General features: G+C 38.9%; 1 protein-coding gene across 10 annotated transcripts in view; it reads left to right on the top strand.

Moving 5' to 3' along the window:
* PALS2 (protein associated with LIN7 2, MAGUK p55 family member) overlaps window positions 1-27402 on the top strand; it is a 165054-nt gene that overhangs the window by 33945 nt on the left and 103707 nt on the right. The window contains exons 1-2 of one of the 10 annotated variants that reach the window (XM_061414334.1): window positions 15631-15833; window positions 20270-20363. The exons of 7 other annotated variants lie outside the window; for them this stretch is intronic. In XM_061414334.1, coding sequence (XP_061270318.1) covers window positions 20339-20363 — 25 coding nt within the window. In that variant the 5' untranslated portion in view covers window positions 15631-15833; window positions 20270-20338. Of the gene's footprint in view, window positions 1-15630; window positions 15834-20269; window positions 20364-20407; window positions 20427-27402 lie in introns of those variants that run through there. 2 more of the 10 variants (XM_061414338.1, XM_061414333.1) reach the window with 2 other exon arrangements.

The raw sequence follows: 27402 nt of genomic DNA, 5'->3' as shown, positions 1-27402 counted from the left end.
ACTTAGACTAGTTCCTGGCACACAGCTGTCATTAAATATATATATCCCTTTTAAAAAATCTGAGGTTCTATTCCTCCTGAGGCTTTGGTGTTAAAGTGTTCCTTTATGAAATGATTTGAGTCAGTGATAGTTGTAGTAAGAGTTGTAGTAAGTAGGCCACTTTTGGCTGTAAGTTATAGAAATCCATTCTGACTGGTATTGGTATGAACAAAAAGTGAGATTTACTGTAAAGATTGATGCAGGAGTGTCTAAAGGAATGCCAGGGTTGGGACTCTGGAACTCCAGTGCCAGCGGAACACACTTCATCTCTTCTGTTTACTCTTCCCCGTGCGTTTGTTTCATGTTTTCTAATGCTGTGGAGGACCACTTCCTAGTCCTCTTAATAGAAGATATGGCCTCCAGCGGCTCCTAAAATTTCCCTGTTTCTGGGCCCAGAAGGAAATAGATTTCTCTAGCACCCAAACACATGGGGAAACAGTGAGAAACTTAATTCTGGGTTGGGGGGGGCCTCCAAAATCACTGCAGATGGTGACTGCAGTCATGAAATTAAAAGACGCTTGCTCCTTGGAAGAAAAGCTGTGCCCAACCTAGACAGCATATTAAAAAGCAGAGATATTACTTTGCCAACAGAGGTCCATCTAGTCAAAGCTATGTTTTCCAGTGGTCATGTATGGATGTGAGAGTTGTACCATAAAGAAAGCTGAGCACCGAAGAATTGATGCTTTTGAACTGTGGTGTTGAAGAAGACTCTTGAGAGTCCCTTGGACAACAAGGAGATCCAACCAGTCCATCCTAAAGGAAATCAGTCCTGAATATTCATTGGAAGGACTGATGCTGAAGCTAAAACTCCAATACTTTGGCCACCTGATGTGAAGAACTGACTCATTTGAAAAGACCCCAATGCTGGGAAAGATTGAAGGAGAGAGGAGAAGGGGATGACAGAGGATGAGATGGTTGGATGGCATCACGGACTCAATGGACATGAGTTTGAGTACACTCCAGGAGTTGGTGATGGACAGGGAAGCCTGGTGTACTGCAGTCCATGGGGTCACAAAGAGTCAGACACGACTGAGCGGCTGAACTGAACTGATGCATAAATTGCTGTAGGTATTATGGGAGAGGAAAGAACTTATCTGAACACTAACTTGTATTGCTTTATTTTATTTTTCTTTAATCATGAAATAAGCCCAAGCTAGGCAATGGCACCCCACTCCAGTACTCTTGCCTGGAAAATCCCATGGACGGAGGAGCCTGGTAGGCTGCTGTCCATGGGGTGACAAAGAGTCAGACGCGACTGAGCGACTTCACTTTCACTTTCATGCATTGGAGAAGAATATGGCAACCCACTCCAGTGTTCTTGCCTGGAGAATCCCGGGCACAGGGGAGCCTGGTGGGCTGCCGCCTATGGGGTCACACAGAGTCGGACACGACTGAAGCGACTTAGCAGCAGCAGGCTAAAGCCAGCAAAATCTCTGCCCATTTCCCCTACAAGACACACACAGGAGATTGCTTTTAGGATCATAATTGCCCTCTCAGATCACCTCTTCATCCTCCCTAGTACTGGTGAAGTTTGTTTCTACATCAGTGAGGTTTCCATTAACTTTGTATCTTTTCAGAGACTTGTACTTTGTTAGCTACTTAGTAATTCTCAAGGAAAGATTGAACTGAATAATGCTTAGCTTAAGAGCTTTTTATAACTATTTCATAATTTTACGTTTTTGGAAATAATTTGTAAAAAAAATGATTTAGAATTTCACTTAATATATATACGTAGGATTTTATTACAATAAATGGCCATAGAACACTTTTGTAAATTATTTATATAGTATATTAATGGAACTCTACTTTTACATGGTTCCTTTGCTCTATAAAATATTTTTAGATCTTTATTGTGTTGGAGAAATGTGGAAAGAGGAGGGTAGGCAACTGAAATGCCTGGAACTTTTCTAGAAAATTTCATGAGAAACTGTGAGGAAGGTGACTGAGTAGATCAGGGGCCATATGCTTAGGAAAGGAAAAGAGTGAAGAAGTTACAGAAAGTCTCATGGAACCTGGAGGGGCTACATCTTAGGAGGAGTTTTAACCATAGGAGGAGTTTTAACCATGGAAAATGCTGTTAATGTAGTTGAATGCATACTTTGAGAATACGTTATATACTTTATGACACTTTAATTCTGTAGGTCTTCTGCCATGAGTTGACTCTGATACAGGGGTTCTCTACCTAAGTGGCTGTCAGAATCCTTTAGAGATATGTCTAACCAAAGGATTCTAGTTTAGTATGTCTGGTGTGGAGCCAGAGCGTGTTTATATTTTCAGAATCCCCAAGAGTCAATATTTATAAAATAATCCACTTTATAGAGTATTCTCTTCAACAACCAAATCAATCAACATAGCTTTTAGGGTCCTTTAGGTAACTAATCTCAGAAGGGCTTCCCTGATGCCTCAGATGGAAGAGAATCTGCTTGTAATGTGGAAGACCCAGGTTTGATCCCCAGGTTGGGAAGATCACCTGGAGAAGGAAATGGCAACCCATGCCAGTATTCTTGCCTGGAGAATTCCATGGACAGATGCTACAGTCCATGGGGTCACAAAGAGTCAGACATGACTGAGTGATGTAACACACATACACCCTCACAAAGTCTGTGGTCTCTACTTTGGCCAGATTGGTAGCTCTGTAAACATCTGACTGATTTCCATTGCTCTCCCCACTTTCATTGTTTCCCCTTCTTTGACTACTTGTTTCTTCTGCTCAAAAATGTTGAAGCTTGCCTCCCCCAAGAAGCTGTCTTGGCTGGTCTCATCCACGGTTTATCTTTACAGTACAGGACAGATTATAGCACAACATTGACACAGCTGGTAAATACACATCCTAAGAGGGGCTGATTCGTGTGTTTTCACTGTTAAGTCTTGTGCATGTATTCCCATTTTACTGTTTGAACATCCTTAGTTTTTCCTTTTGCTACCAAGAATTTGAAGCTTATACATAGCTGGCTGAATATCGATAATGGCATCAACAGTATTTTTGAATGCTTACTATGTTTCAGGAACTTTGCTGAGTGTTCAACACATTATCTCTTTTGCTCATCAGCAGTTTTTTAAAAATCAGATTAAAACCCTTATATGATTGTGCTAGTTTCCTGTGGCTGCTGTAACAAATTGCCACCAACTTGGTGGCTTAAAAACAAAAGTTTATTCTCTCACAGTTTTGGAGGCCAGGTGTCTGAAGTCAGTATCAGAGGGCCAAAATCAGGGTGCTCCCTCCAAAGGCTCAAGAAGAGACTATGTTCCTTGCTTCTTCCACAGTTTGGTGCCTGACAGAATTCCTTGACTTGTCGTTGCATCACTCCAGTCTTCAAAGGCAGAATTTCACATCTCCCTCAGCTCTCTTCTTCTCATCACCTTTTCCTTTGTGTGAGCAAAAAAGAGAGAAACCTCTTATTGCCTCTCTCTTATAAGGACACGTATGATGGCATTTGAGCTCCCCTTTGCTCCAGAATAATCTCCGTGTCACAGGATCCTTAATCACATCTGCAAAGACCCCTTTTCCAAATAATGTATCATTCACTGGTTCCAAGGATTAAGACATGAGTGTTTTTTAGGGGACCATTATTCAACCTACCACTTTGATCATTCAGAAGAGGACTGGTAAAAGTCTTTTTTTCCATCCTCATTCCTCTCTGCATCAGCATTTCTTATTCAGAGACGGTTTTGCTGCCCTCTCATCACTCTCTCGGGGACATCTGGCTGTCGTAACTGGGAGGGGGTTGCTGTTGGCATCTGTCAGAGGCCAGGGATGATGCTGCAAACAGTGCATAGGGTGGGCCATCCCTGAGTTATCCAGCCCGAATGTCCTAGTGCTGGGGCTGAAAAACCTGGTCCTATTTATACGTAACTATTACAAATAGTTTCCTGGACATCATTCCTGAAAAAAAATCTTATATTAGCTAGCACATGAGTAAAGCCCTCTGATATGATTTGATTATGTCTGGTGGTAGTTTTTGGTTAAGTGAAGAGTCATAATAAATGACTCACATATACCTTAAATAACATTTTCACTTTCAAAATATAAATACACATGCACACACTAACATTTTCTTTGAGTGTGTATCTTTTGAGTGGAGCTCTGGGTCAATATTCTTATAGAAACTTGCTCTGGCTTTGGAGAAAGAACTTAAAAGTTTGTGGAGGAATCTGAGTGTAGGATCTTTGTAGTGTTTTATGACTCCTCGATTGTTTATAGTTGACTTACACTTAATTATACAGCAATTTGGATTTTTTTGTATTATTGTTTTGTCACTTGCTTTCTTTGGATCTCTCTAAAGCATTCAATTTGGCTTTCATATAAAGAACAATATGACTCTGGTGGTCTTGTATCAAATATATATATATATAGTGTGTGTATATAAAGAAATCTTTGTTTTGTACAGAAAAGAATTGCTCTAATATATTGCAAATAATTCTTCCAGTTGTAGCTCACTTAAGTAGTTTCTCATGTGACATAGAGCTAATTTCATAGTTACTTTCAGATTTTTGGAAGTTTTGGAAAATTTTGTTTTAATACTGTAATAACTTTATAAATTATATAATATTGCATAAATACTTTATTGCTATTCATATTAATGCTTGATTTACTTTTCACTAACTGCAACAAATATTATTTGGTGTTTTGCTTACTAGCAAAATATTTTCAGTTTCTTATGTAGTTAAATAGCACAATTTCTTGAAACTGGGTATTTTATTATTTTCTTACTCAGCAAGTGAGTTAGGGATGTGGATTGTAATTCCAGTTTTTGTAACTTCCATCTCTTTTACTTTGTCCAGGACACAGAGCTCTCTGTGTGGTACAAATAATAAGCTTGCTGGCAGATCCTGGTATTATTGTTGAACTTGATATATTGATACTTCATCTCTAAAATAGGGGTTGTAATACTTACATTGTAGGGTTGGTGTAAGGTTTTAATTGGATAATAAACACAAAGTGTCTAGCACTCAGTCTGGGACAGTCAGTAAATGTCAGTATCCTTTCCTTCTCTTACTGTTTGGTACAGTGTTAAATGTTCAGTGGATATTTGTTGAATAAACATATTTTCAGTTGCCTTAGCTTGATTCATTTTTTCACATTTTTCTTTCCAGCGTAAGAACTATGTCTTACTTAATAAATATTTTTTATAAGAATTTTGCTTTTAAAGTAGTCCAATAAGTTATGTGCTATTAACTAAAGTTACAAAGTCTTATTTTTATATGACATTTCAGTGTGTTTACAAAGGCAAGTTAAATATTAGGTGGAAAGATGACTATGTGACCTCAAAGATTCCTTCAGGCATGATCTAAAATTTTTATAAAATTCACACAATCCTGAATTTTCTTTCTTCTTTGCCCTTAAAATCTAAAGAAGTTAGTAGTGTTTGAAAATATAGCATTTAGTTGGGAATGAAGACAATAATCATACTTGTTATATGTTCATAATGGTTCCTTACCATATTATAGGAATTCTTTAGTCTTTGGGATGAGTGTCACTGTCTTCAAGTGGATTTGTCTTTTTATTTTACCTAGAATATATATATATATATATATATATATATATATATATCTACATATAATGAAATGTTTAAGGGAAGTTTCATTTTATGTAAAGTTATTTGCCTTTTTACTCATCTATTAAATATCCTTCTACCTGAGATTTTGGTATACTTGGGTAGTATACTGAGTAACTTAGGTAGCTGAGTTAAAAGAAATTTAATTCATTTAAGTTGCTTATTGTAGAAATTAAATGATAGTCATGCATGATTTTATATAAGTTGATTCAGGTATTTTCTGTTTTAAACTGCTAATTGTCATTTGTAATCGGGGATAAATGAAAAAAATTAAACCACATTTTTTAAGAAGGTTGGAACACTGTGAGGCAAATGGGCAAAGCCATCAATCACAGCTGCCCTCGCCACCCTTAGCACTGGGTTCTTGAAAACCCCAAGGCAGAGATACCTTCCCTGAAGGAATTTAAGCTGTTACAGGAGATGTCAGGCCAAGGAGTCAGATTGTGAGTGAACCCTTAAGAAATCTTAGAAGCTTTAATGTCCTCCCAATTAAAGCATTAGCTATATCAGCATTTTATGCAGTTTTGAAATATCAGGTATTAGTTTCCCCTACTTTCTTCAAAGAAATGTTTCAGGATTTCCAGTCTTGGGGTTGGGAAGCAATTTTTAGTGTATCTTATTCAGAGCCTTTCTTATTTTCACTTAAAGGTTACTAACTGTTGTTTTAGAGATAGCGTAACTTGAATATTTGAGATTAAAAAATAAGCTTTTAGTAACCTTTATTTGACTTGCTCGCTATAGCCAAGTGGGTATTTATAGTTCCTTTCCAGCTCTGGTAACTTCATGCCAGTTCACGTCAGAATGTGACACAGTGGAACACTGATGTGGCTGCTGGTCCTTCCTTTCTCACCTTTGTTCTCTCCTTCCCAACACACTGTGATTCTAGATCGAAGGCTGGAGATGTGTTTTGTCTGTTTCTATCTCTTTTAGCAGGGCCCTGCAAATATCTTCTACTCCTACTCTGCCATCTCTTTATTTCTCTTCTATCTTCCAAACCTGCAGTTCCCTCTTTCCCAAAAGTATCTCCAGAAACAGCAACTTAGAATTGGTTTACACTCTAGAAATGTTTACCAGAAGGAAATCCATGAATATGTGTATATACTGGAATTTCATATAGTAAAAAAGAGGGAAGAAACAGTCTTTGTATCCCCTCAGCCAAGCATTGGCCCATGAGCTTAGGCAATTCTTAGCATTTATTATTGAACAAATTAGGAAACTTCAGAAGTTGGCACGTAAGTAGTGGTTTATCATGTGCAGCAGACTGTTAGTTCTGAGATAGATTAAGAAAAGAAATTCTTACCTGTAGAGGGGGACTTGCTACTCATTTGATTGGATTAATTTTGAGAAAAGTCCTAAGATGCGTTTAGTTCTAAAACTTTAATTATAAAAAAGCAAGAAGTGGGTCATCAGTTGGTGAGATATTGAATAGCTAAGACAAAAAAGAATATTTTTGGGTGAGGTAACATGAATGAAGGCATTTAGGTGGGAATGAGATGTGTGGTTGTAAGTATAGGAAGTAAAAAGATCAATGTGGTTAGGACAGAGAGTTTGTATTAGAGAATAGAGGAATTCAATTGATTCGATGAAAAGCTCAATTTTTAAAAGAAATGTAAGTATTTCCAGATGGCAGAAAGCCCTATTTTTCTAATGCAGTATTGTCATTAAAATGATGATTTAACGAGCTGTGTGATAGTCTTACAACTGAGTGAATTACAGTGAAGAAAAGAACAGTAGGAGAAGCCTTGCAGTGGTAATTTAAAGGTGAAGCAGCGAGAGCTTGGAAGACAGAGGTGGCAGAGAAAATGGAGAGTAAAAGATGAATATATTAATAGTGAAATTGTGAATTCACTTTGGCCAGTTAAATGGAATACAGAGGTATTTTGAAGTTTTCAAGGGATTCCTAGGCCAAGGAAAGTCCCTGGATTTTTCAGAGTTTAGGGATCTTTTCCCAAGATAAGCCCTGTTCTTGTTTTAAAAGTTTCATTTAGTTTCTTATTTTTAAATAAGTTGTTATATTCTTTAGATTTCAGTAGGCTGTTCTCAACCATATTTAACCCTTTTCATTATCAAAGGATAAAAAAGTTCTTTTGAGACCACTTACCTGGATATTAATAAGTCAAATTTATTTGGATTTTCATGGTATACTATTAACTTCAAAGGGAGGATATTTACTGTAATGATAATTGAGGTGCTGGTGGGTGCTGTCATGGAAAAAGAGGGACAGAGGAACTAAAAATTAAGAAAAGGGGAAACTTAGAAAATCAAGACACTGGTAGTACTGAGGAAGATGATAAAAATATTAAACCAGGAATATTATATTTTAAAAGTGCTCTAGTGCCTGAAAAATACTTCAGTGCTAGAAGTTGTGGGGAAGTATGTGAAGTCAAAAAAGATTTGACTTGCCTTATCAGAGAGCATATATAAAGTATGGTCATGGCTCTTCCTCTCTGACTTTTTTTTTTAATTCACCAAAAAAAGAAGAAAGAAATTGTATAGCAAATACCTCTTACGACCATGCCATGATCATACTTTCTCTGAACGTGAAAGTTGTTCAGTTGTGTCCAACTCTGTGACCTCATGGACTGTTCAGTCCATGGAATTCTCCAGGTCAGAGTACTGGAGTGGGTAGCCTTTCCCTTCTCCAGAGGATCTTCCCGACCTAGAAATCAAACTGCGGTCTCTTGCATTGCAGGTAGATTCTTTACCAACTGAGCTATGAAAGCCAAATTAATATGAGACATTTACGGTGTGATCAAGAAAAGTGAGGTGATTTTGATGGTAGAAGTATCAAACTTTATTAGCTTGATTCACATTGTTTAGAATATACCATTGATGCTTTAAGGAGACAGTTTTTGCCTCCCGCTGGGTATTTGGTAATATCTGAAGATTTTTGGTTGTCACAGTTCAGATGGGGGCTGCTTATTAGCATCTAGTAGGTAGAGCAAGGATGCTACTGAACAATTCATAGGACACCCCCGCCCCCCCATAACAGAGCCCAAAATGCCAATAGTGCCAAGATTGAATAGCCCTGGAGTATGGGAGTAAGCAGTTTTTCCCTGGGCAATTTTAAAGACCTGTATCAATTTATTGTTTCTTTTTTTTGCAAGTCTGATTGTTAATTGTCTTCTGTTAATGTCTTCTTTCTTCCCACAGCTTACAATACACTTGATTGTCACTGTTTTCTTTACTGTGTTCGTATCCTCAGGCTAGGTCTTGGGCTTCCCAGGTGGCACTAGGGACGTCGGTGGCTCAGATGGTAAAGAATCTGCCTGCAGCGTGGGAGACCTGGGTTTGATCCCTGGGTTGGGAAGATCCCCTGGAAAAAGGAATGGCAATTCACTCCAGTATTCTTGCCTAGAGAATTCCATGGACAAGGAACCTGGTGGCTACAGTCCGTGGGGTTGCAAAGAGTCGGACACAACTAAGCGGTTTCACTTTCTTTCCCAGGTGGCGCACTGGTAAAGAATCTGTCTGCCGATACAAGGAGATGCAAGAGATACAGGTTTGATCCTTGGGTTGGGAACATCCCCTGGAGAAAGAAATGGCAATCCCCTCTAGTATTCTTGCCTGGAAAATTCCATGGACAGAGGAGCCTGACAGGCTACAGTCCAAGGAGTCGCAAAGAGTTGGACACAACTGAGCACGTGCATCTTGGGTACTTTGATTAGATGCACTTTGATTTCCAAATTCTGAGGGCCGTTTGATGTAGTTTCTTAAGTACTTTCTTTTGTAAGAATACTTTTTCATGTGCTTCAGGTCCTAGGTCTGGGTTGCACTAGTTCTTGAGTCCAGGTTTTATTCTAGTGATGTTTAAATGTTCTCATTTTTTATGCAAGGTTTTTTTTTTTAACATTATTTAAAACCGTTGTAATCTTTCTTTTGTGTGTGTGTGTGCACACGCATGCACACGTGCTCAGTTGTTCAGTCTTGTCTGACTCTTTGCGACTTTATAGACCGTAGCCTGCCAGGCTCCTCTGTCCATGGGATTCTCCAGGCAAGAATACTGGAGTGGGTTGCCATGCCCTCCTCCAGGGCGTCTTCTCGACCCAGAGATCAGACCCACATCTCCTGCATTGCAGGCAGATTCTTTACCACTAAGCCACTTGGATATACAAGTTTATTTAAATGAAATACTTGACTCCTGGAAAAGCTGTGTAGGAGTTATTTCTTTTCGAATGATTTTATCCCTGCTTATAGATAGATTGCCATACCTACAACATTACATTTAACAGCTGCATACAAAAAGGTATTTTAAAAGGTATTGTAATTATAATGGCTTTATAATGATAAGTGAAAACATTAAGAACCAATTTTTTCCCTTAACCTACCTCAATTTGATGTTGACTTAAACATATTGATCATTTAGTAAAGTACAAGTGCCATATGCCTGTGTATATACACTGACCCTTGAATGACATGGTAGATGGTGGAGTGGAGGGGCTGGGAATCTGTGGCTAATTTATTGTTGGGCCTCTTACCTAGAGTTCCTTGGTACCTGTGAATTCAACCAACCATAGATTGGGTAGTACTGTAGTATTTACTGTTAAAAAATACCCACGTTTAAGTGGTCCTACACAGTTAAAAGCCCCATTGTTCAAGGGTCAGCTGTACTAGGTACTCTGTGTATGAAAAGAATAGGGAGGAAAAGCAAAAGTACAGAGCAATTATGTAGTAGTCAGGATGTGGTGGATCCATATTGTGTTTATGTGTCTATGTGTGTGTGTGTGTTGAAAATTTATCTCTGAGAGGTGAAGTTCTGGAGTAAGTGTAGGTTTGTTTTTTGTTTTTTTGTAGTAAATATTTTCTGTCTACTTCTAGTATGTATCACTTACGTCTTAATCTTCTGTTTTCATCTGTGCAGATGTTTTGTTAATTGGCCTTCCATCAGTCTAAAACTGATCTGCCTCATTGACCTGTTAAAGAGACATTCACTTGTCTATTGAGTGACATATTCTGGAACTGCACAACAGAAACATCTACCCCACTGCTTCAAACATGCTTACTTATTGCTTTGAGTCTTGACTCCTTCCTTGGGCGTCTGTCAGCCGTGGAGAGCATTGCAGGCAGCTGCCGCCTCATGAAAGAGGTTTTGGGTCCTCACTGCCTAAGCGCACAGCCAGCATCAATAACTCTGTTTTAATTCAGGAGATGTTTTATCTAAGAAATATTTAAATGCTTGCAGAGACTACTCTTCTGAGTCTAAGAATTCCAGGGTAGTCTGATGCACTGCTTTTATCCTTGGTGTGCTGAACCACCCACTTTATCTAAAGGGAAGGATTGACGTTGATTGATAAACAGGACAGCTCTCCCTCTCGTTACTTATTTATATAAACTTATTTTTAATTTTTGAGAATTCTAATCTTAATGATAAGCAATTAAAATAACACAGAAGGATGAATGTACAATGAAAGTTTAAAATTTTTCTGTTCCCAATCTTACTTCATGGAGTTATTCATTGATAACAGTTTCGAACCGAGTCATATCAGTAAAGTGTTTCTCAATAATTGGTGTTTGGCGTTTTTGGCAGCACTGTACTTTGTCATGTGGGATTGTGCTGAACACCGCTTAGTGTTCAGTGCCCCAGTTCTCTGCCATAGCCATTGGAGTATGAAAGATGTCTTCACACGTTTCCAGATGCTCTTGGGGAGGGAATGGTACTGGTCCTGGGTGAGAGTATTGTAAAGTTTAAAATTACACTGTGTATCTTTGAAAATATGTCTATTTTTTCAACTTTATTGACTCTACTATGAAAGAAGAATATTTGAGCACACATGCATTTCTCATGGGAGGCCCAGAAAAAAATTCACTTGGGAAGAACTGTGCTTACTTATAATGGCTTAGATTACTATGGTTTTTCAGTCTTACCTGCTTTCCTTTATGACAGCATTACTCTTGTGTTCTCAGTTACCTGTCTTTTTTTCTTTTCTCTTCTTGAGTGTTTTTGTGTGTGTGTATGTGTGTGTGTGTGTGTATGATTTTTCAGATGGCCAGCTCATGCTTGGTTGGGTTTTATTCAGGGGATTCTGTGCAGTCTGGTTAGGGGGCACATTCCTCCAGGGAAGATTTGCTAAGGATTTTCTTGGGCACCTCTGTAATTTTTCTGCTTGGAATTTTCTGAATTAAGTAGGTATAGGGGAACTCTGAATCCTGGAGAGTAGGCTGTGGTTACAAATTCTCAGGTTGTATTGCCCCCTAATATGGTGTTCAGGCTGTAAAAGGCTCATATCCTCATTGTCTTCCTTAGCCAACAGGTGTATCTTCAGCCAGGTGGGGTTAGTCTTGTATGGTTCCTGCTCTATGTGGAGGGGTCTAAGTTGGCAGTTCATTTTGAACTGCCTAGTTCAAACCTAGTTCAAACCAAGGCCTAACCTGCTGCTTCTGAACTAGGTGCTGACTCTGCGAACCCTTTGTGCAGCCATGACTCAAGCACGTGCTTACCAGTTTGTTTTTATCCTCTTCACATGGGCCCATGGGGAGTTTCTTGAGCACTAGCTGTTGTACTTGAGAGGATGTTTTGGATATTTTGGTTAGTATTTCTGTTCTATTAGTGAGAGAATGATTTCCAGACTTTTAAGTCCATCTTTTTGTTGGACATGCAAGCATCTTCCCCTACTTTCTGACTTCTAGTATTTCCTAAAATTTCTGGTATTTAATCTCTCATTTCTCTTTCATCTACCTCCAGTAATATTTCTATTCTTTTTAAAAAGCATGTATTCTGTCATTTCAGTGAGTCCTCAGGAGGGAGACAGTGTAGACGTCTGTGCTCAGCCTTCCTTTGTTTCTGGAAGCTTGTCTCCTATTTTTTAGGTCCAAGTCCATCAGTGCTAACTGACCTGATGAAAACTAAATCTCTATAAATGCCTGTTCATTTAACTACATTTTTCTTTTTTCTTTTTTAAATTTGACTTAAAAAGCATGATGTTTAGCTATAAAAGAGGTGAAAGGACAGGGATGAAGGACAAGGTTCAGGGCATTAACTGTGCAGTTGAGCAGGGCCTCCCTGGGGTGGGAAGCAGCATGGGGATCTTACCATGAAGTCTAAATATATAAGGGAAAATTACAACAATGAGAAACCACAATTTTTTAAATTATGTGCAATAAATGGTAACTGCAGTACATTTGGCATAATAATAAGAGTTAGAGTTCAAAGATAAATAAGATGCTATTTCTGCCCTCAGAGAACCCACTAATTTGTGGTAAAGACAGACATGTAAATGAAAATACAGTCACTTCTCATTATTCATTCTTTGTGGTAGTTTTGTTCTGTAAGTCTCTTTGAACACTGAATTGGGGAACACTGAGCCATTGTCTCTAGGCTAGAAGGGGGTTAGGTTCCTACAAGCCCCAGTCACATTTTCATTAACTGGTCAGTACATAACCTTGCTTTCTGTGTGTTGCTGTTTAAAGACATCTTGATGCATATATATCTATATATATCTATTAGTATATGTGTGTGTATATACTTGATTCATTAACATTGAACGGCCAACAGCACTATAATTTCATGCCTAAAGGAAGCTCTTCAGACACTTGTATTTTCTCTGCAAGGCACATCACCTACTTCTTTGTGGTTAGGAACACTGGACAGCACTTATGCACTATGCTTGGGGGACATTTCAGACAGCAAAATAACCAAGCACAAAAATGTGAAAAACATGACACTCAGTAAACCATAAAAAGGACACCTATTTTTTGTGTGAGAGTAAAACAAGAAAGCAGAGTGTTGCCTCATTAAACCTAAGCTGGGGATGCACACACTTAGGCATGTCGTTTTTGCTGCTTAGTGTCTTCATATGACAACAAAAGCACCGTGCATTTTGACTTTGGCGTTAAAGGTAAATTTTATCAAGTGGGCAAATTCACAAATACAGACTCCATGAATAATGAGGACCAAATGTACTATGGTATAAGTGCTGTATGTTCTGCCCTAGGAACTGCTAGGATGGGTCAGGAAAGGCTTCACCATTAAGGTAAAGTTACAGCAGTATGAAGCAACAGGCTTATGGATAGCAAATGGCCCGGTGTGGCTGGAATTAAAAGGACCTCTTAAGGAGGACCTCCTTGACCTTTGAACAGGTAAAGGAGTTGGGGGGATATGAGGTCCTTATGCCATGTTAAGTAATTTGAATTTTATAGGTGATGAGGAGCCAGTGAATGATTTTAACCAGGGAGAAACATGGTCATATTGTATTTTGGAAAGTTCACTCTGATGGTGTATCAGGAATAGGTGAAGTCGGAAAACTAAATAGATTTTAGAAGTTAAGCTGAGAGTATGAACTAAGTAAGTGACAGTGGAGATAAAGAAAAAGGGATGTGTTTGTAAGATATGTAAGATAATAGATTGAAAAGCCTTGGTGGTAGATTCAATTCACTTCAGTCTTTCAGTCATGTCACACTCTCTGTGACCCCATGGACCAGAGCACGGCAAGCTTCCCTGTCCGTCACCAACTCTTGGAGTTTGCTCAAACTCGTGTCCATTGAGTCGGTGATACCATCTTACTATCTCGTCTTCTATTTCCCTTTCTCCTCCTGCCTTCGGTCTTTCCCAGCTTCAGGGTCTTTTCTAGAGTCAATTCTTTGCATCAGGTGGCCAAAGTATTGGAGCTTCATCTTCAGCATCAGTCCTCCCAATGAATATTCAGGACTGATTCCCTTTAGGATTGACTGGTTTGATCTCCTTGCAGTCCAAGGAACTCTCAAGAGTCTTCTCCAACACCATAGTTCAAAAGCATCAGTTCTTCAGAGGTACTGGGAATAAAGGAAGTTGAACATGTGTACCTCTGTGCCATTAACTGAAATAGGGAATACTGGAGGGTGACCAGATTTAGGATGTAATTTGAGTTTTGGGCATGTTGAGTATTATCATTGTGTTTGTGGGATATCTTTACAGAGATTAGGCAAGAAATATAATCTTAAACCCAGGAGACAGAGCTTTGAGAGACATTTAGATGTGGGAACCCTTTGGATGGTTTTGGCAGAAAAGTAACAATCTGTACATGTTTTAAATGATTGCTCTAGCCAATCTAGAGAATATTGTTGAGAACTGGAGTGAAAGTTGGGGATCAACTGAATGACTACTGAAATAAATGAGCAACAGATGGTGGTGGCTTGGAGTAAAGTGACAGCAGTGGAGGGGTACAAAGTTGGGTTTTGAGTCATTACCTCTATCATGGCTGAATTTAAAAACCACTTTATCATTGGATCTGCTTTGAATTCCCCATATATGTGTGTGTGTGCTCTAAGCCACTTCAGTTGTGTCCAACTCTGTGTGACGCTATGGACTGTAGCCTGCCAAGGCTCCTCTGTCTATGGGATTCTCCTGGCAAGAATACCAGAGTAGGTTGCTATGCCCTCCTCCAGGGTATCTGTCTGACCCAGGGATTGAACCCACGTCTCTTATGTCTCCTGCATTGGCAGGTGGATTCTTTACCACTGGTGCCACCTGTAACTGCATATATAATATGTGTTATCCTGAAAAAACTATCAGTGAAATTTATTCTGGAAATCTAGTTTGGGGTATACTAAAAAAGATTCACATTTTCATATTTAATACAATCAGGCACTGATCCTGTAGTTGTATTTCATGTTTATTAGTGCTTATTGTATAAAAAACACTTCTGGACAGTTCCACTGGTTCAGTTATAATTCTGCGTATTTTCTTATAATACAGCAATGGAGCTTTAAGCTGCTTTACTAATTAGTGACTAGGTCAAAAAATTTATTAGAAGCTGGGCTACTGCATTGTGAGAGCAAATTAGGAATGGCGCTCACTATTTGAGCTATTAAAAAAAAAAAAAACTCTGTGGATCTAGTTTTTCTATGGATCAGCTCACTACTTTAACTAGGATACTTCCTGGACACAGCATGGAGCTGGGTCCAGGGTAAGAAAAGAGGAGATTAGTCGACCAGTTAAGAGACTTTTAATATAGTCTAGACAAGAGAAGAGGTAGAAACTGTAAATCAAAGATCAGAGATCAGAAACTGTGATGGGGGTGAATATTTTAGACTTTGTGTAGTAGAATGAGAAGGATTTGGAGGAGAATTTGATGTCAAGGTTAGGGAGAATTAAAAAAAAATCAAGATTCTGAGATTTTAAGCTTTGAAGAATGGTTGGATGGTGATATCATAATAACAAGAGCTAGAATCTCTAGCATGAGTGAATAGTTTTGAAAATGGTAAATTAAAGGCACCATCTTTGGAGTTCCCAGGGGAAGTACATTAGAAGACAGTTGGAGAACAGTGAGTGCTGTAACCAAGATTTGAAAATTCTGTTCACATAGAAATTGGTTGAAGTCCTAAGAGTGAGTAATATCACTCATAAAGCAATTAAAATCTAAGAAAGACCAACAGGAGTGACCGTCTGCCCTCAGGCAGAATGTGGACAGAATATGTGATTGATTTTTCAGTTCAGTTCAGTCGTTCAGTCGTGTCCGACTCTTTGCGACCCCATGAATCACAGCACGCCAGGCCTCCCTGTCCATCACCAACTCGCAGAGTCCACTCAAACTCATGTCCATCAAGTCGGTGATGCCATCCAGCTATCTCATCCTCTGTTGTCCCCTTCTCCTCTTGCCCCCAATCCCTCCCAGCATCAGAGTCTTTTCCAGTGAGTCAACCCTTCACATGAGGTGGCCAAAGAACTGGAGTTTCAGCTTCAGCATCAGTCCCTCCAATGAACACCCAGGACTGATCTCCTTTAGGATGGACTGGTTGGATCTCCTTGCAGTCCAAGGGACTCTCAAGAGTCTTCTCCAACACCACAGTTCAAAAGCATCAATTATTTGGAGCTCAGCCTTCTTCACAGTCCAACTCTCACATCCATACATGACCACTGGAAAAACCATAGCCTTGACTAGCCGGACCTTTGTTGGCAAAGTAATGTCTCTGCTTTTGAATATGCTATCTAGGTTGGTCATAACTTTCCTTCCAAGGAGTAAGCGTCTTTTAATTTCATGGCTGCAGTCACCATCTGCAGTGATTTTGGAGCCCTGAAAAATAAAGTCTGACACTGTTTCCCCATCTATCTGCCATGAAGTGATGGGACCGGATGCCATGATCTTCGTTTTCTAAATGTTGAGCTTTAAGCCAGCTTTTCCACTCTCCTCTTTCATCAAGAGGCTTTTTAGTTCCTCTTCCCTTTCTGCCATAAGGATGGTGTCATCTGCATATCAGACGTTATTGATATTTCTCCTGGCAATCTTGATTCCAGCTTGTGCTTCTTCCAGTCCAGTGTTTCTCATGATGTACTCTGCAGAGAAGTTAAATAAGCAGGATGACAATATACAGCCTTGACGTACTCCTTTTCCTATTTGGAACCAGTCTGTTGTTCCATGTCCAGTTCTAACTGCTGCTTCCTGACCTGCATATAGGTTTCTCAAGAGGCAGGTCAGGTGGTCTGGTATTCCTATCTCTTTCAGAATTTTCCACAGTTAATTGTGGAAATTATGTGGAAATTGTGGAAACCATGCAGACAAATGCTTTGGCATAGTCAATAAAGCAGAACTAGATGTTTTTCTGGAACTCTCTTGCTTTTTTGATGCTCTAGCAGATGTTGGCAATTTGATCTCTGGTTCCTCTAACTTTTCTAAAACCAGCTTGAACATCAGGAAGTTCATGGTTCGCGTACTGCTGAAGCCTGGCTTGCAGTATTTTGAGCATTATTTTACTAGTGTGTGAGATGAGTGCAATTGTGCGGTAGTTTGAACATTCTTTGGCATTGCCTTTCTTTGGGATTGGAATGAAAACTGACCTTTTCCAGTCCTGTGGCCACTGCTCAGTTTTCCAAATTTGCTGGCATATTGAGTGCAGCACTTTCCAGCACTATCTTTCAGAATTTGAAATAGCTCAACTGGAGTTCCATAACCTCCACTAGCTTTGTTCGTAGTGATGCTTTCTAAGGCCCACTTGACTTCACATTCCAGGATGTCTGGCTCTAGGTGAGTGATCACACCATCGTGATTATCTGGGTCATAAAGCTCCTTTTTGTACAGTTCTTCTGTGTATTCTTGCCACCTCTTCTTAATATCTTTTGCTTTTGATAGGTCCATACCATTTCTGTCCTTCATCAAGCCCATCTTTCCATGAAATGTTCCCTTGGTATCTCTAATTTTCATTAAGAGATCTCTAGTCTTTCCCATTCTATTGTTTTTCTCTATTTCTTTGCATTGATTGCTGAGGAAGGCTTTCTTATCTCTTCTTGCTATTCTTTGGAACTGTGCATTCAGATGCTTATATCTTTCCTTTTCTCCTTTGCTTTTCATTTCTCTTCTTTTTACAGCCATTTGTAAGGCCTCCCCAGACAGCCATTTTGCTTTTTTGCATTTCTTTTCCATGGGGATGGTCTTGATCCCTATCTCCTGTATAATGTCATGAACCTCCATCCATAGTTCATCAGGCACTCTATCTATCAGATCTAGTCCCTTAAATCTGTTTCTCACTTCCACTGTATAATCATAAGGGATTTGATTTAGGTCATACCGGAATGGTCTAGTGGTTTTCACCACTTTCTTCAATTTAAGTCTGAATTTGGCAATAAGAAGTTCATGATCTGAGCCACAGTCAGCTCCTGGTCTTGTTTTTGCTGAATGTATAGAGCTTCTCCATCTTTGGCTGCAAAGAATATAATCAATCTGATTGCGGTGTCTACCATCTGGTGATGTCCATGTGTAGAGTCTTCTCTTGTGTTGTTGGAAGAGGGTGTTTGCTATGACCAGTGTGTTCTCTTGGCAAAACTCTATTAGCCTTTGTCCTGTTTCATTCCGTACTCCAAGGCCAAATTTGCCTGTTACCCCAGGTGTTTCTTGATTTCCTACTTTTACATTCCAGTCCCCTATAACGTAAAGGATATCTTTTGTGGGTGTTAGTTCTAAAAGGTCTTGTAAGTCTTCAGCCTCTTCAGCATTACTGGTTGGGGCATAGGCTTGGATTACTGTGATATTGAATGGTTTGCCGTGGAAACGAACAGAGATCATTCTGTCGTTTTTGAGATTGCATCCAAGTACTGCATTTTGGACTCTCTCGTTGACCATGATGTCTACTCAATTTCTTCTGAGGGATTCCTGCCCACAGTAGTAGATATAATGGTCATCTGAGTTAAATTCACCCATTCCAGTCTGTTTTAGTTCGCTAATTCCTAGAATGTCGATGTTCACTCTTGCCATCTCCTGTTGGACCACTTCCAATTTGCCTTGATTTGTGGACCTGACGTTCCAGGTTCCTATGCAACATTGGACCTTGCTTCTATCACCAGTCACATCCACAGCTGGGTATTGTTTTTGCTTTGACTCCATCCCTTCATTCTTTCTGAAGTTATTTTTCCACTGATCTCCAGTAGCATATTGGGCACCTACTGACCTGGGGAGTTCCCCTTTCAGTATCCTATCGTTTTGCCTTTTCATACTGTTCATGGGGTTCTCAAGGCAAGAATACTGAAGTGGTTTGCCATTCCTTTCTCCAGTGTACCACATTCTGTCAGACCTCCCCACCATGACCCACCCATCTTGGGTGGCCCCATGGGCATGGCTTAGTTTCATTGAGTTAGACAAGGCTGTGGTCCATGTGATCAGATTGGCTAGTTTTCTGTGATTATGGTTTCAGTGTGTCTGCCCTCTGATGCCCTCTCTCAGCACCTACCATCTTACTTGGGTTTCTCTTACCTCGGACATGAGGTATCTCTTCACGGCTCTTCCAGCAAAGCACAGCCGCTGCTCCTTACGTTGGATGAGGTGTATCTCCTCACCACCGCCCCTCCTGGCCTTGAATATGGAGTAGCTCCTCTTGGCCTTCCTGTGCCCGCGCAGCCACTGCTCCTTAGACATGAGTTTGCTCCTTTCGGCCGCCTCCCCTGATTTTTCAGTTAGCTTGTTGCTAAACATGGGAAGTTTGAGGAAAGTGATGGCTAGGGAAGCCAGATAGCAGTGGTGAGAATGGGAAGGTGGAGAATTGAAGAAGAGATGTCCAGGGTGACTACTTTTTAGAGAAGCTTGGTGTGGTGGGAAAAAGGAGAGATAGGAAGATGTGACTTAAAAGGGAAATGGGTTCAAATTTAAAATATTGTCATTGAAAGATGAGGAAGATGTTAATATTTATAAATGTGGAGATGACAAATGAAGAAAATATACTGAAGTAACTGGAGAGGGATAGCCCGTGGGTCATGGTCCTCCAGTGGGTGGGAGGGACTGATTCGTCACACAGCCAGCAGCTTCATATAGGATGAAGGGCATATTTTCTTGTGAGATTTGAGAAAAAGAGGTTAGAAATGGTGCTACTGTAGTTGATTCTACAAGCGGAGGGTAATTTCAGTAAATCATAAATGATAACCTCTTTTCCCTTCTGACAAAGTCATTTGCTGACTTGGGTAGTAAATACTTGAAATAGAGAATGTGAGAGAACCAAGGGACAAGTAATAGAGGCATGCAGCAGTACTTGGGACTTTGCTGATTTGGAGAGAAATAGTGAAGTTTAGGACTTCCCTGTTGGCTTAGACAGGTAAAGTGTCTGCCTACAATGTGGGAGACCTGGGTTTGATCCCTGGGTTGGGAAGATCCCCTGGAGAAGGAAATGGCAACCCACTCCAGTACTCTTGCCTGGAAAATCCCATGAACGGAGGAACCTGGTAGACTACAGTCCATGGGGTCGCAAAGAGCGACTTCACTTTCACTTTCATTTTCTTTCAGGGAAGTTTGAGCATCTGCAAAACCTGGGATAAGAATAGGAATGAGGGCACTGAATGGAAGGAAAGCGCCATGGAGATCGGAGGTGAAGGGGGAGGTAAAGACAAATTTGATTCACAGATAATTTTGTCTAGGGCTACCTGCATGGAAATGAGTGTAGGTGAGTTGTAACCAGGCTCCTGGGTAAATCTTTTCACTAAGTCTAAATGTAAACTACACCATTAATGCAATTTTATCAAACCAAGCATATGAAGGAAATTCTATTACAGCAGAAAACTGTCATTATAGAAGAGGACTTGTAAAAACTTTCTGCAGTATTTGAAACAGTATTTTTATCTAACCTTTTGAAATTTTATGAGAGACACAAATTACCATATTTCTGGTTCATTTTATTACCAGTATTCTCAAAACATGGTATCCAGCTCTTTAATGGCTAGAATTGAAGGGCTGGCAAGGATATCCAGTTGTGTCTAGTGTTTATGCTTCCTATGGGGAAAATTGCAATGAGAAAAAGTCTAAAATAGTACTGGCATTCAGTTGTCATTTTATCTATTTAGAGTATTCTTTCACCACTTTGAACATATTGCTTGTTCCTCAAGTTTCTTACAACCAGAAATTCTTCCAAATAAGAAATGTGAGGTTAAAGCCTAAAATAATCTTTGCATTTTGGCTGAAATATGGCTGCTGTCACTGAGGTAGAACTTCTTTGGCCTTTCTGAATTTCTAAAACTTTAAAAATTAGCAAGCTATTCTATGCAGAGTTTCCATCTGGACGTATAGAATGAAGTTTTCTAATTTTATAGACTATATTTGATGTTGCTTCCCATAACTCCCTATGTGGGGAAATTGTGCTCTCCATCTTCTTAACTGAGCATTCCTGCCCAGAAGAGCTGGTTGAGTGACATACGTTTGAGAAGGGACTGTTTCCTTATTCTTTTTCATCATCAATAATATATTTTTGTGGTTATTTTTAATGCAATGCATTGTACTTACTTTTAAGTAATGTTTTGCTCAGTGCTTTAAAAGCTGATAAAAGTAAGAGTGAGCAACAGCCTGAGTGTTGAGAGAGAGATAAGAATAAAATACTCCAAATTGATAGCTAATTCTAGTAAGCTTATAAAAATATTTTTACATAGAGAGATTGATGTCATTTTAGTATAACAGTACTATCATCTGAATCGTATTTGTTTACAAATCAGTGATATTTGAGCCCCAGTTCCGAGTTGTAGTGGAATTAGTGGTGTGTAAGTAAAGAAAAATGATTTGGGTTGAAATTAGATAAACATAGCAGTAAATAGAAGAAGCAGTTTTTATTATGAGTTAAATAAGATTGATTTTAAAGTTTCCTTTTGTTAAACCTTTACACTTACGAATGCTGAGAAAATACACATCTTTTGGAAATTAGAAATGTTTTTGTAAGTTTTTAATATTGATTTTAAATGTTATACTTTAATGGAATGTTCTACCAAAATATATTTCATGTCTTAGTGTTTCCAAAAGAATTTAATGAAGCATATCATCTGAAGACAACTTGGTCTTCCCAGTCTTTTTCACCTTCAAAGAAAGAGTACTGTTTGTTTTTAACTGCAAGAACAGTTGTAATTCTGATTTTTCTGCATTGAAACTGGTTACTGTTTACACAGAAGAGGTGTATTTTTGGGTAGGTTTTTATATTAAAATTGTTAATGCATGTATAGATGAAAGACTGTCTTGCTCTTTATCTTTTTCTTGCTCCCCAGAGGCTACTACTTTGAACTTTTTAGCTGTTTCTTTTGGCACTTAGCTCCATGTCATTATATGGTATGCTTATGTGGGTGATTTCTTAATTTTTTCAGTTTTAACCATTTTGAAAGATGAGAATTTAGCTCTTTTTCCTACTCTTACTCTCTATGCGTATACACTTCTGATCCTTCATTTCCCCCAACATAATTAACATTTTTATTAAATCAGTATTTATTAATTGATCCATTAATAAACTGTAAGGACCTTCTGACTTGTCCAGGATGGACTCCTTATTCTCCATACCTCATACACACCCATCACCATCTTGTTGAGAATTACCTTTGCCTTTCTCCTGGATCGTGTCCTCTAGTTGCTTTATCTCACATCTTCCCCTTTTCTATTTTGCCCCTTTGTTACATGCTCAGAGAGCAGCACATCTTTTTTAAAAAAAGAAAATTTCTAAGAAAAAGTGTTTGTGGTAGATTAGTTTTATGAAACCTTATAAGCAAGTCTGAAAATTATTTTTAACTGTCCTTGCACTTGACTGATAGTTTGGTAGGGTAAAATATTTTAGGGTGGAAATGTTTTTAAGTTCATCATTGCATTGTCAATCTCTTTAGATGTCATCATTGAAAAATTCAAAAGCACTTCTGATTCCTAATTCTTGAAATATCATTGTAGTTCCCCTCTGTCTCTAGCGTTCTGAAATTTCACAATGATGTGTCTTGGTATGCCTCTATTTTCATCTATTTCTCTGGGTACAATATACCCCATTTAGTCTAGGAATTTACTGCTTTGAGTTCTGGAAAATATTAATTGTTTCATTAATGTTTTTCCCCCCTTCTGTTTTGTCTAATCTTTTTATAACTCCGCTTGTTTAGATGCCCTCTGCTAGTCCTCTATTTTTTTTTCTTCTATTTTTCTACCTTTTTGGTATTTCCCCTAATTTATCTTCCATGATTTCTATTGCATTTGTCATTTCTACTTTTGCATTTTTATTTTAGAAGCTCTTTTGTTTCCCCTAGGTGTTCATCTCCTATAGGAGTCTTGTTCTCGTTCCATGAATACAATATTTTCTCTTGAGAATTTTAATGATTTTCTTTTATCCTTAAATAGTTTTATTATTCCAAGTAGATTGTACCTGTTTGTTTATTCTAGTCCCTGACGTTCATGTTACAGGCTTTCCTCAGTATCTGAGATCCTGAGGTTAATACTCATTTTTAATGAGTACGGTAATAAAACCATGGAGCTCTGTTTGCAGGTTGAGCTTCTCTGTAGCCATTCTGACTGGATTATTTAGGGATAATGCCTTATCTTTCCACTTAGGCTGGTCATGTTCTCTAGAGAAGACTCTTCACATCTTTCTGGAAACTAAAGCCCAGGCTAAAGTATTTTGATAGTCAAGAAGGAGAAGCAGGTGGAAGGGTTGTCTCTTCATTCAGTAATCCTGTTTTCCATATGATTTCATTGTCCATTGTCCAGTGGCACTTCTTACCTTAACTCCTTCTGGAAGATCTACCTCTAGTTTTCAGTTCTGCATAGATGAGGGTGAGGGGCAGCAAGTACCCTGCCAAGAGGGTAGGACTGAACTATTGATAAGTAGTATACATGAAAAACTAAAAAAATAAATACCAACTCTAAGAAAATAAAACTACCAGAATGGAGAAAGATATCTAAAATTTACTAATGAAGCATCTACTGAATACTGACCTAATATTTTCTGAGTCTTCCTATCTCAGTTCCCCTCACCTCAAATACTTTGGGTCATTCCTCAGCCTTTGAAAGATTTTGTTTTATAAAATGAAATGGTTTTCTGCTTTTCTTGTAGTTCATTTAGAGTTTGGCCTCTTGTGTCTGCTAAATCAGTTAGCCCTTTATCCCTATGTTTTATAGCTTCCAAAGTCAACTTTTTTCTACATTCTCCACATCTTCATAAACTTAATGCCTTTAAAATAAAATTGCACATATACATCTTTATTAAATTTTAGTGAAATTCTAGGTGAGAGCAAAATTAGAAATATTTATATTTGTCCTCTTGAATAAAAATATTTGTTCATTTTACTTTTATTTTTCTGTTTACTGTTCTTTCAACTTTGACACTTAATTTTGTCAAATCCAAATTTGCCAAAATGTTGGAGCCTGTCAGAAGAGTTTCTGCTTTGTAACCATGTTTATTTTTAATTACACTTTGGGTTAAAGGATCTGTGATGAAGAGCCTTCTTACATTTTCCCTTCTGAAAGAAGATTGCTTACTCTAAGAGCAACTACAGTCATGCATGCTTTGCTTCAATTTGATTTTTTCTCTTCGTTGTTAACACAAGAAATGAGTTGGTTCCTTTGGCATACTAGTGCTATTTCAAACTCAATCTAGTCCCCAAGTGACTGTATTTTACTTTGGTATATGTCAGTTGTTGATTATACAAAATTTTGTCCCCAATCGGACCTGAAAGCTAGGTGATGTAAAGGAAAAATAATTCAGAGCATTAGTTAAGAATTTACTAAACATTTGTTCACTACTTAATATATACAAGGCTCTATACTGGGAACTGTTTCCCCATCTATTTGCCATGAAGTGGTGGGACCGGATGCCATGATCTTCGTTTTCTGAATGTTGAGCTTTAAGCCAACTTTTTCACTCTCCACTTTCACTTTCATCAAGAGGCTTTTTATTTCCTCTTCACTTTCTGCCATAAGGGTGGTGTCATCTGCATATCTGAGGTTATTGATATTTCTCCCGGCAATCTTGATTCCAGTTTGTGTTTCTCCCAGTGCAGCGTTTCTCGTGATGTATTCTGCGTATAAGTTAAATAAACAGGGTGACAATATACAGCCTTGACGAACTCCTTTTCCTATTTGGAACCAGTCTGTTGTTCCATGTCCAGTTCTAACTGTTGCTTCCTGACCTGCATACAAATTTCTCAAGAGGCAGATTAGGTGGTCTGGTATTCCCATCTCTTTCAGAATTTTCCACAGTTTATTGTGATCCACACAGTCAAAGGTTTTGGCATAGTCAATAAAGCAGAAATAGATGTTTTTCTGGAACTCTCTTGCTTTTTCCATGATCCAGTGGATGTTTGCAATTTGATCTCTGGTTCCTCTGCCTTTTCTAAAACCAGCTTGAACACCAGGAAGTTCACGGTTCACATATTGCTGAAGCCTGGGTTGGAGAATTTTGAGCATTACTTTACTAGCGTGTGAGATGAGTGCAACTGTGCGGTACTTTGAGCATTCTTTGGCATTGCCTTTCTTTGGGATTGGAATGGAAACTGACCTTTTCCAGTCTTGTGGCCACAGCTGAGTTTTCCAAATTTGCTGGCATATCGAGTGCAGCACTTTCACAGCATCATCTTTCAGGATTTGAAATAGCTCAACTGGAATTCCATAACCTCCACTAGCTTTGTTCATAGTGATGCTTTTTTCTAAGGCCCACTTGACTTCACATTCCAGGATGTCTGGCTCTAGGTCAGTGATCACACCATCATGATTATCTGGGTCGTGAAGATCATTCAGAAAACGAAGATCATGGCATCCGGTCCCACCACTTCAAGGGAAATAGATGGGGAAACAGTGGAAACAGTGTCAGACTTTATTTTTCTGGGATCCAAAATCACTACAGATGGTGACTGCAGCCATGAAATTAAAAGACGCTTACTCCTTGGAAGGAAAGTTATGACCAACCTAGATAGCATATTCAAAAGCAGAGACATTACTTTGCCAACAAAGGTCTGGCTAGTCAAGGCTATGGTTTTTCCTGTGGTCATGTATGGATGTGAGAGTTGGACTGTGAAGAAGGCTGAGCGCCAAAGAATTGATGCTTTTGAACTGTGGTGTTGGAGAAGACTGTTGAGAGTCCCTTGGGCTGCAAGGAGATCCAACCAGTCCATTCTGAAGGAGATCAGCCCTGGGATTTCTTTGGCAGGAATGATGCTAAAGCTGAAACTCCAGTACTTTGGCCACCTCATGCAAAGAGTTGACTCATTGGAAAAGACTCTGATGCTGGGAAGGATTGGGGGCAGGAGGACAAGGGGATGACACAGGATGAGATGGCTGGATGACATCACTGACTTGATGGACGTGAGTCTGAGTGAACTCCGGGAGCTGGTGATGGATAGGGAGGCCTGGCGTGCTGCGATTCATGGGGTCGCAAAGAGTAAGACACAACTGAGCAACTGATCTGATCTGATCTGATACTGGGAACTATAGTGGAAGAGAAAGCTTTTATACATGGAGAGGTTATAATTTAACAAGGAGAAACAGGGAATAAACATGAAATATTTAGTGAATGCCGGAAAACCATTCATTCAGCTTGTTTTTACCAGATGTTTGTATTTAAAAATCAATTAGAGAAATATGAAATTGTGAGTGTATGTATTCCCTTTAGATCTTGACTTTGTTTATTAGATGTTATATAATAATATTTTTTGGGAATTACATGGTGTATAGTGACAGAATTAAAATCTGTATCTGGTACCACTCTTCCTTCAGCATTTCTTGAATTCTTGATAATTGTTTTTCCACAAAAGATTACTTTAAACAAAGAATATGAAAAAAAAAGGTAATTTAAAAAAAAAAGGAATGATTTTATATTTAATACTTTGCTTTCAGATTTCAGTACATATGTTTGATTCCATGACTATTTACCTTTCACAGTTCAAGGGGAGAGAGAGAATAAAATAGAGTGGTGACAAGTATCTTAACCCACTGGTTATCTGTAGCATCCAAAATCCCTAGACCCTTCACACTGCAATAAACTGGAATTTCATTTCGGTCATCTATGTTTTTAAAGGTCAGTTTTCATTCCAATCCCAAAGAAAGGCAATGCCAAAGAATGCTCAAACTACCGCACAGTTGCACTCATCTCACACGCTAGTAAAGTAATGCTCAAAATTCTCCAAGCCAGGCTTCAGCAATATCTGAACCGTGAACTTTCTGATGTTCAAGCTGGTTTTAGAAAAGGCAGAGGAACCAGAGATCAAATTGCAAACATCCACTGGATCATGGAAAAAGCAAGAGAGTTCCAGAAAAACATCTATTTCTGCTTTATTGACTATGCCAAAGCCTTTGACTGTGTGGATCACAATAAACTGTGGAAAATTCTGAAAGAGATGGGAATACCAGACCACCTGATCTGCCTCTTGAGAAATTTGTATGCAGGTCAGGAAGCAACAGTTAGAACTGGACATGGAACAACAGACTGGTTCCAAATAGGAAAAGGAATTCGTCAAGGCTGTATATTGTCACCCTGTTTATTTAACTTATACGCAGAGTACATCACGAGAAACGCTGGACTGGAAGAAACACAAGCTGGAATCAAGATTGCCGGGAGAAATATCAATAACCTCAGATATGCAGATGACACCACCCTTATGGCAGAAAGTGAAGAGGAAATAAAAAGCCTCTTGATGAAAGTGAAA

Source organism: Bos javanicus, chromosome 4 (genome assembly GCF_032452875.1).
Source record: "Bos javanicus breed banteng chromosome 4, ARS-OSU_banteng_1.0, whole genome shotgun sequence".
Taxonomy (NCBI): domain Eukaryota; kingdom Metazoa; phylum Chordata; class Mammalia; order Artiodactyla; family Bovidae; genus Bos; species Bos javanicus.
This window is presented reverse-complemented; position numbering and strand designations above follow the sequence as displayed.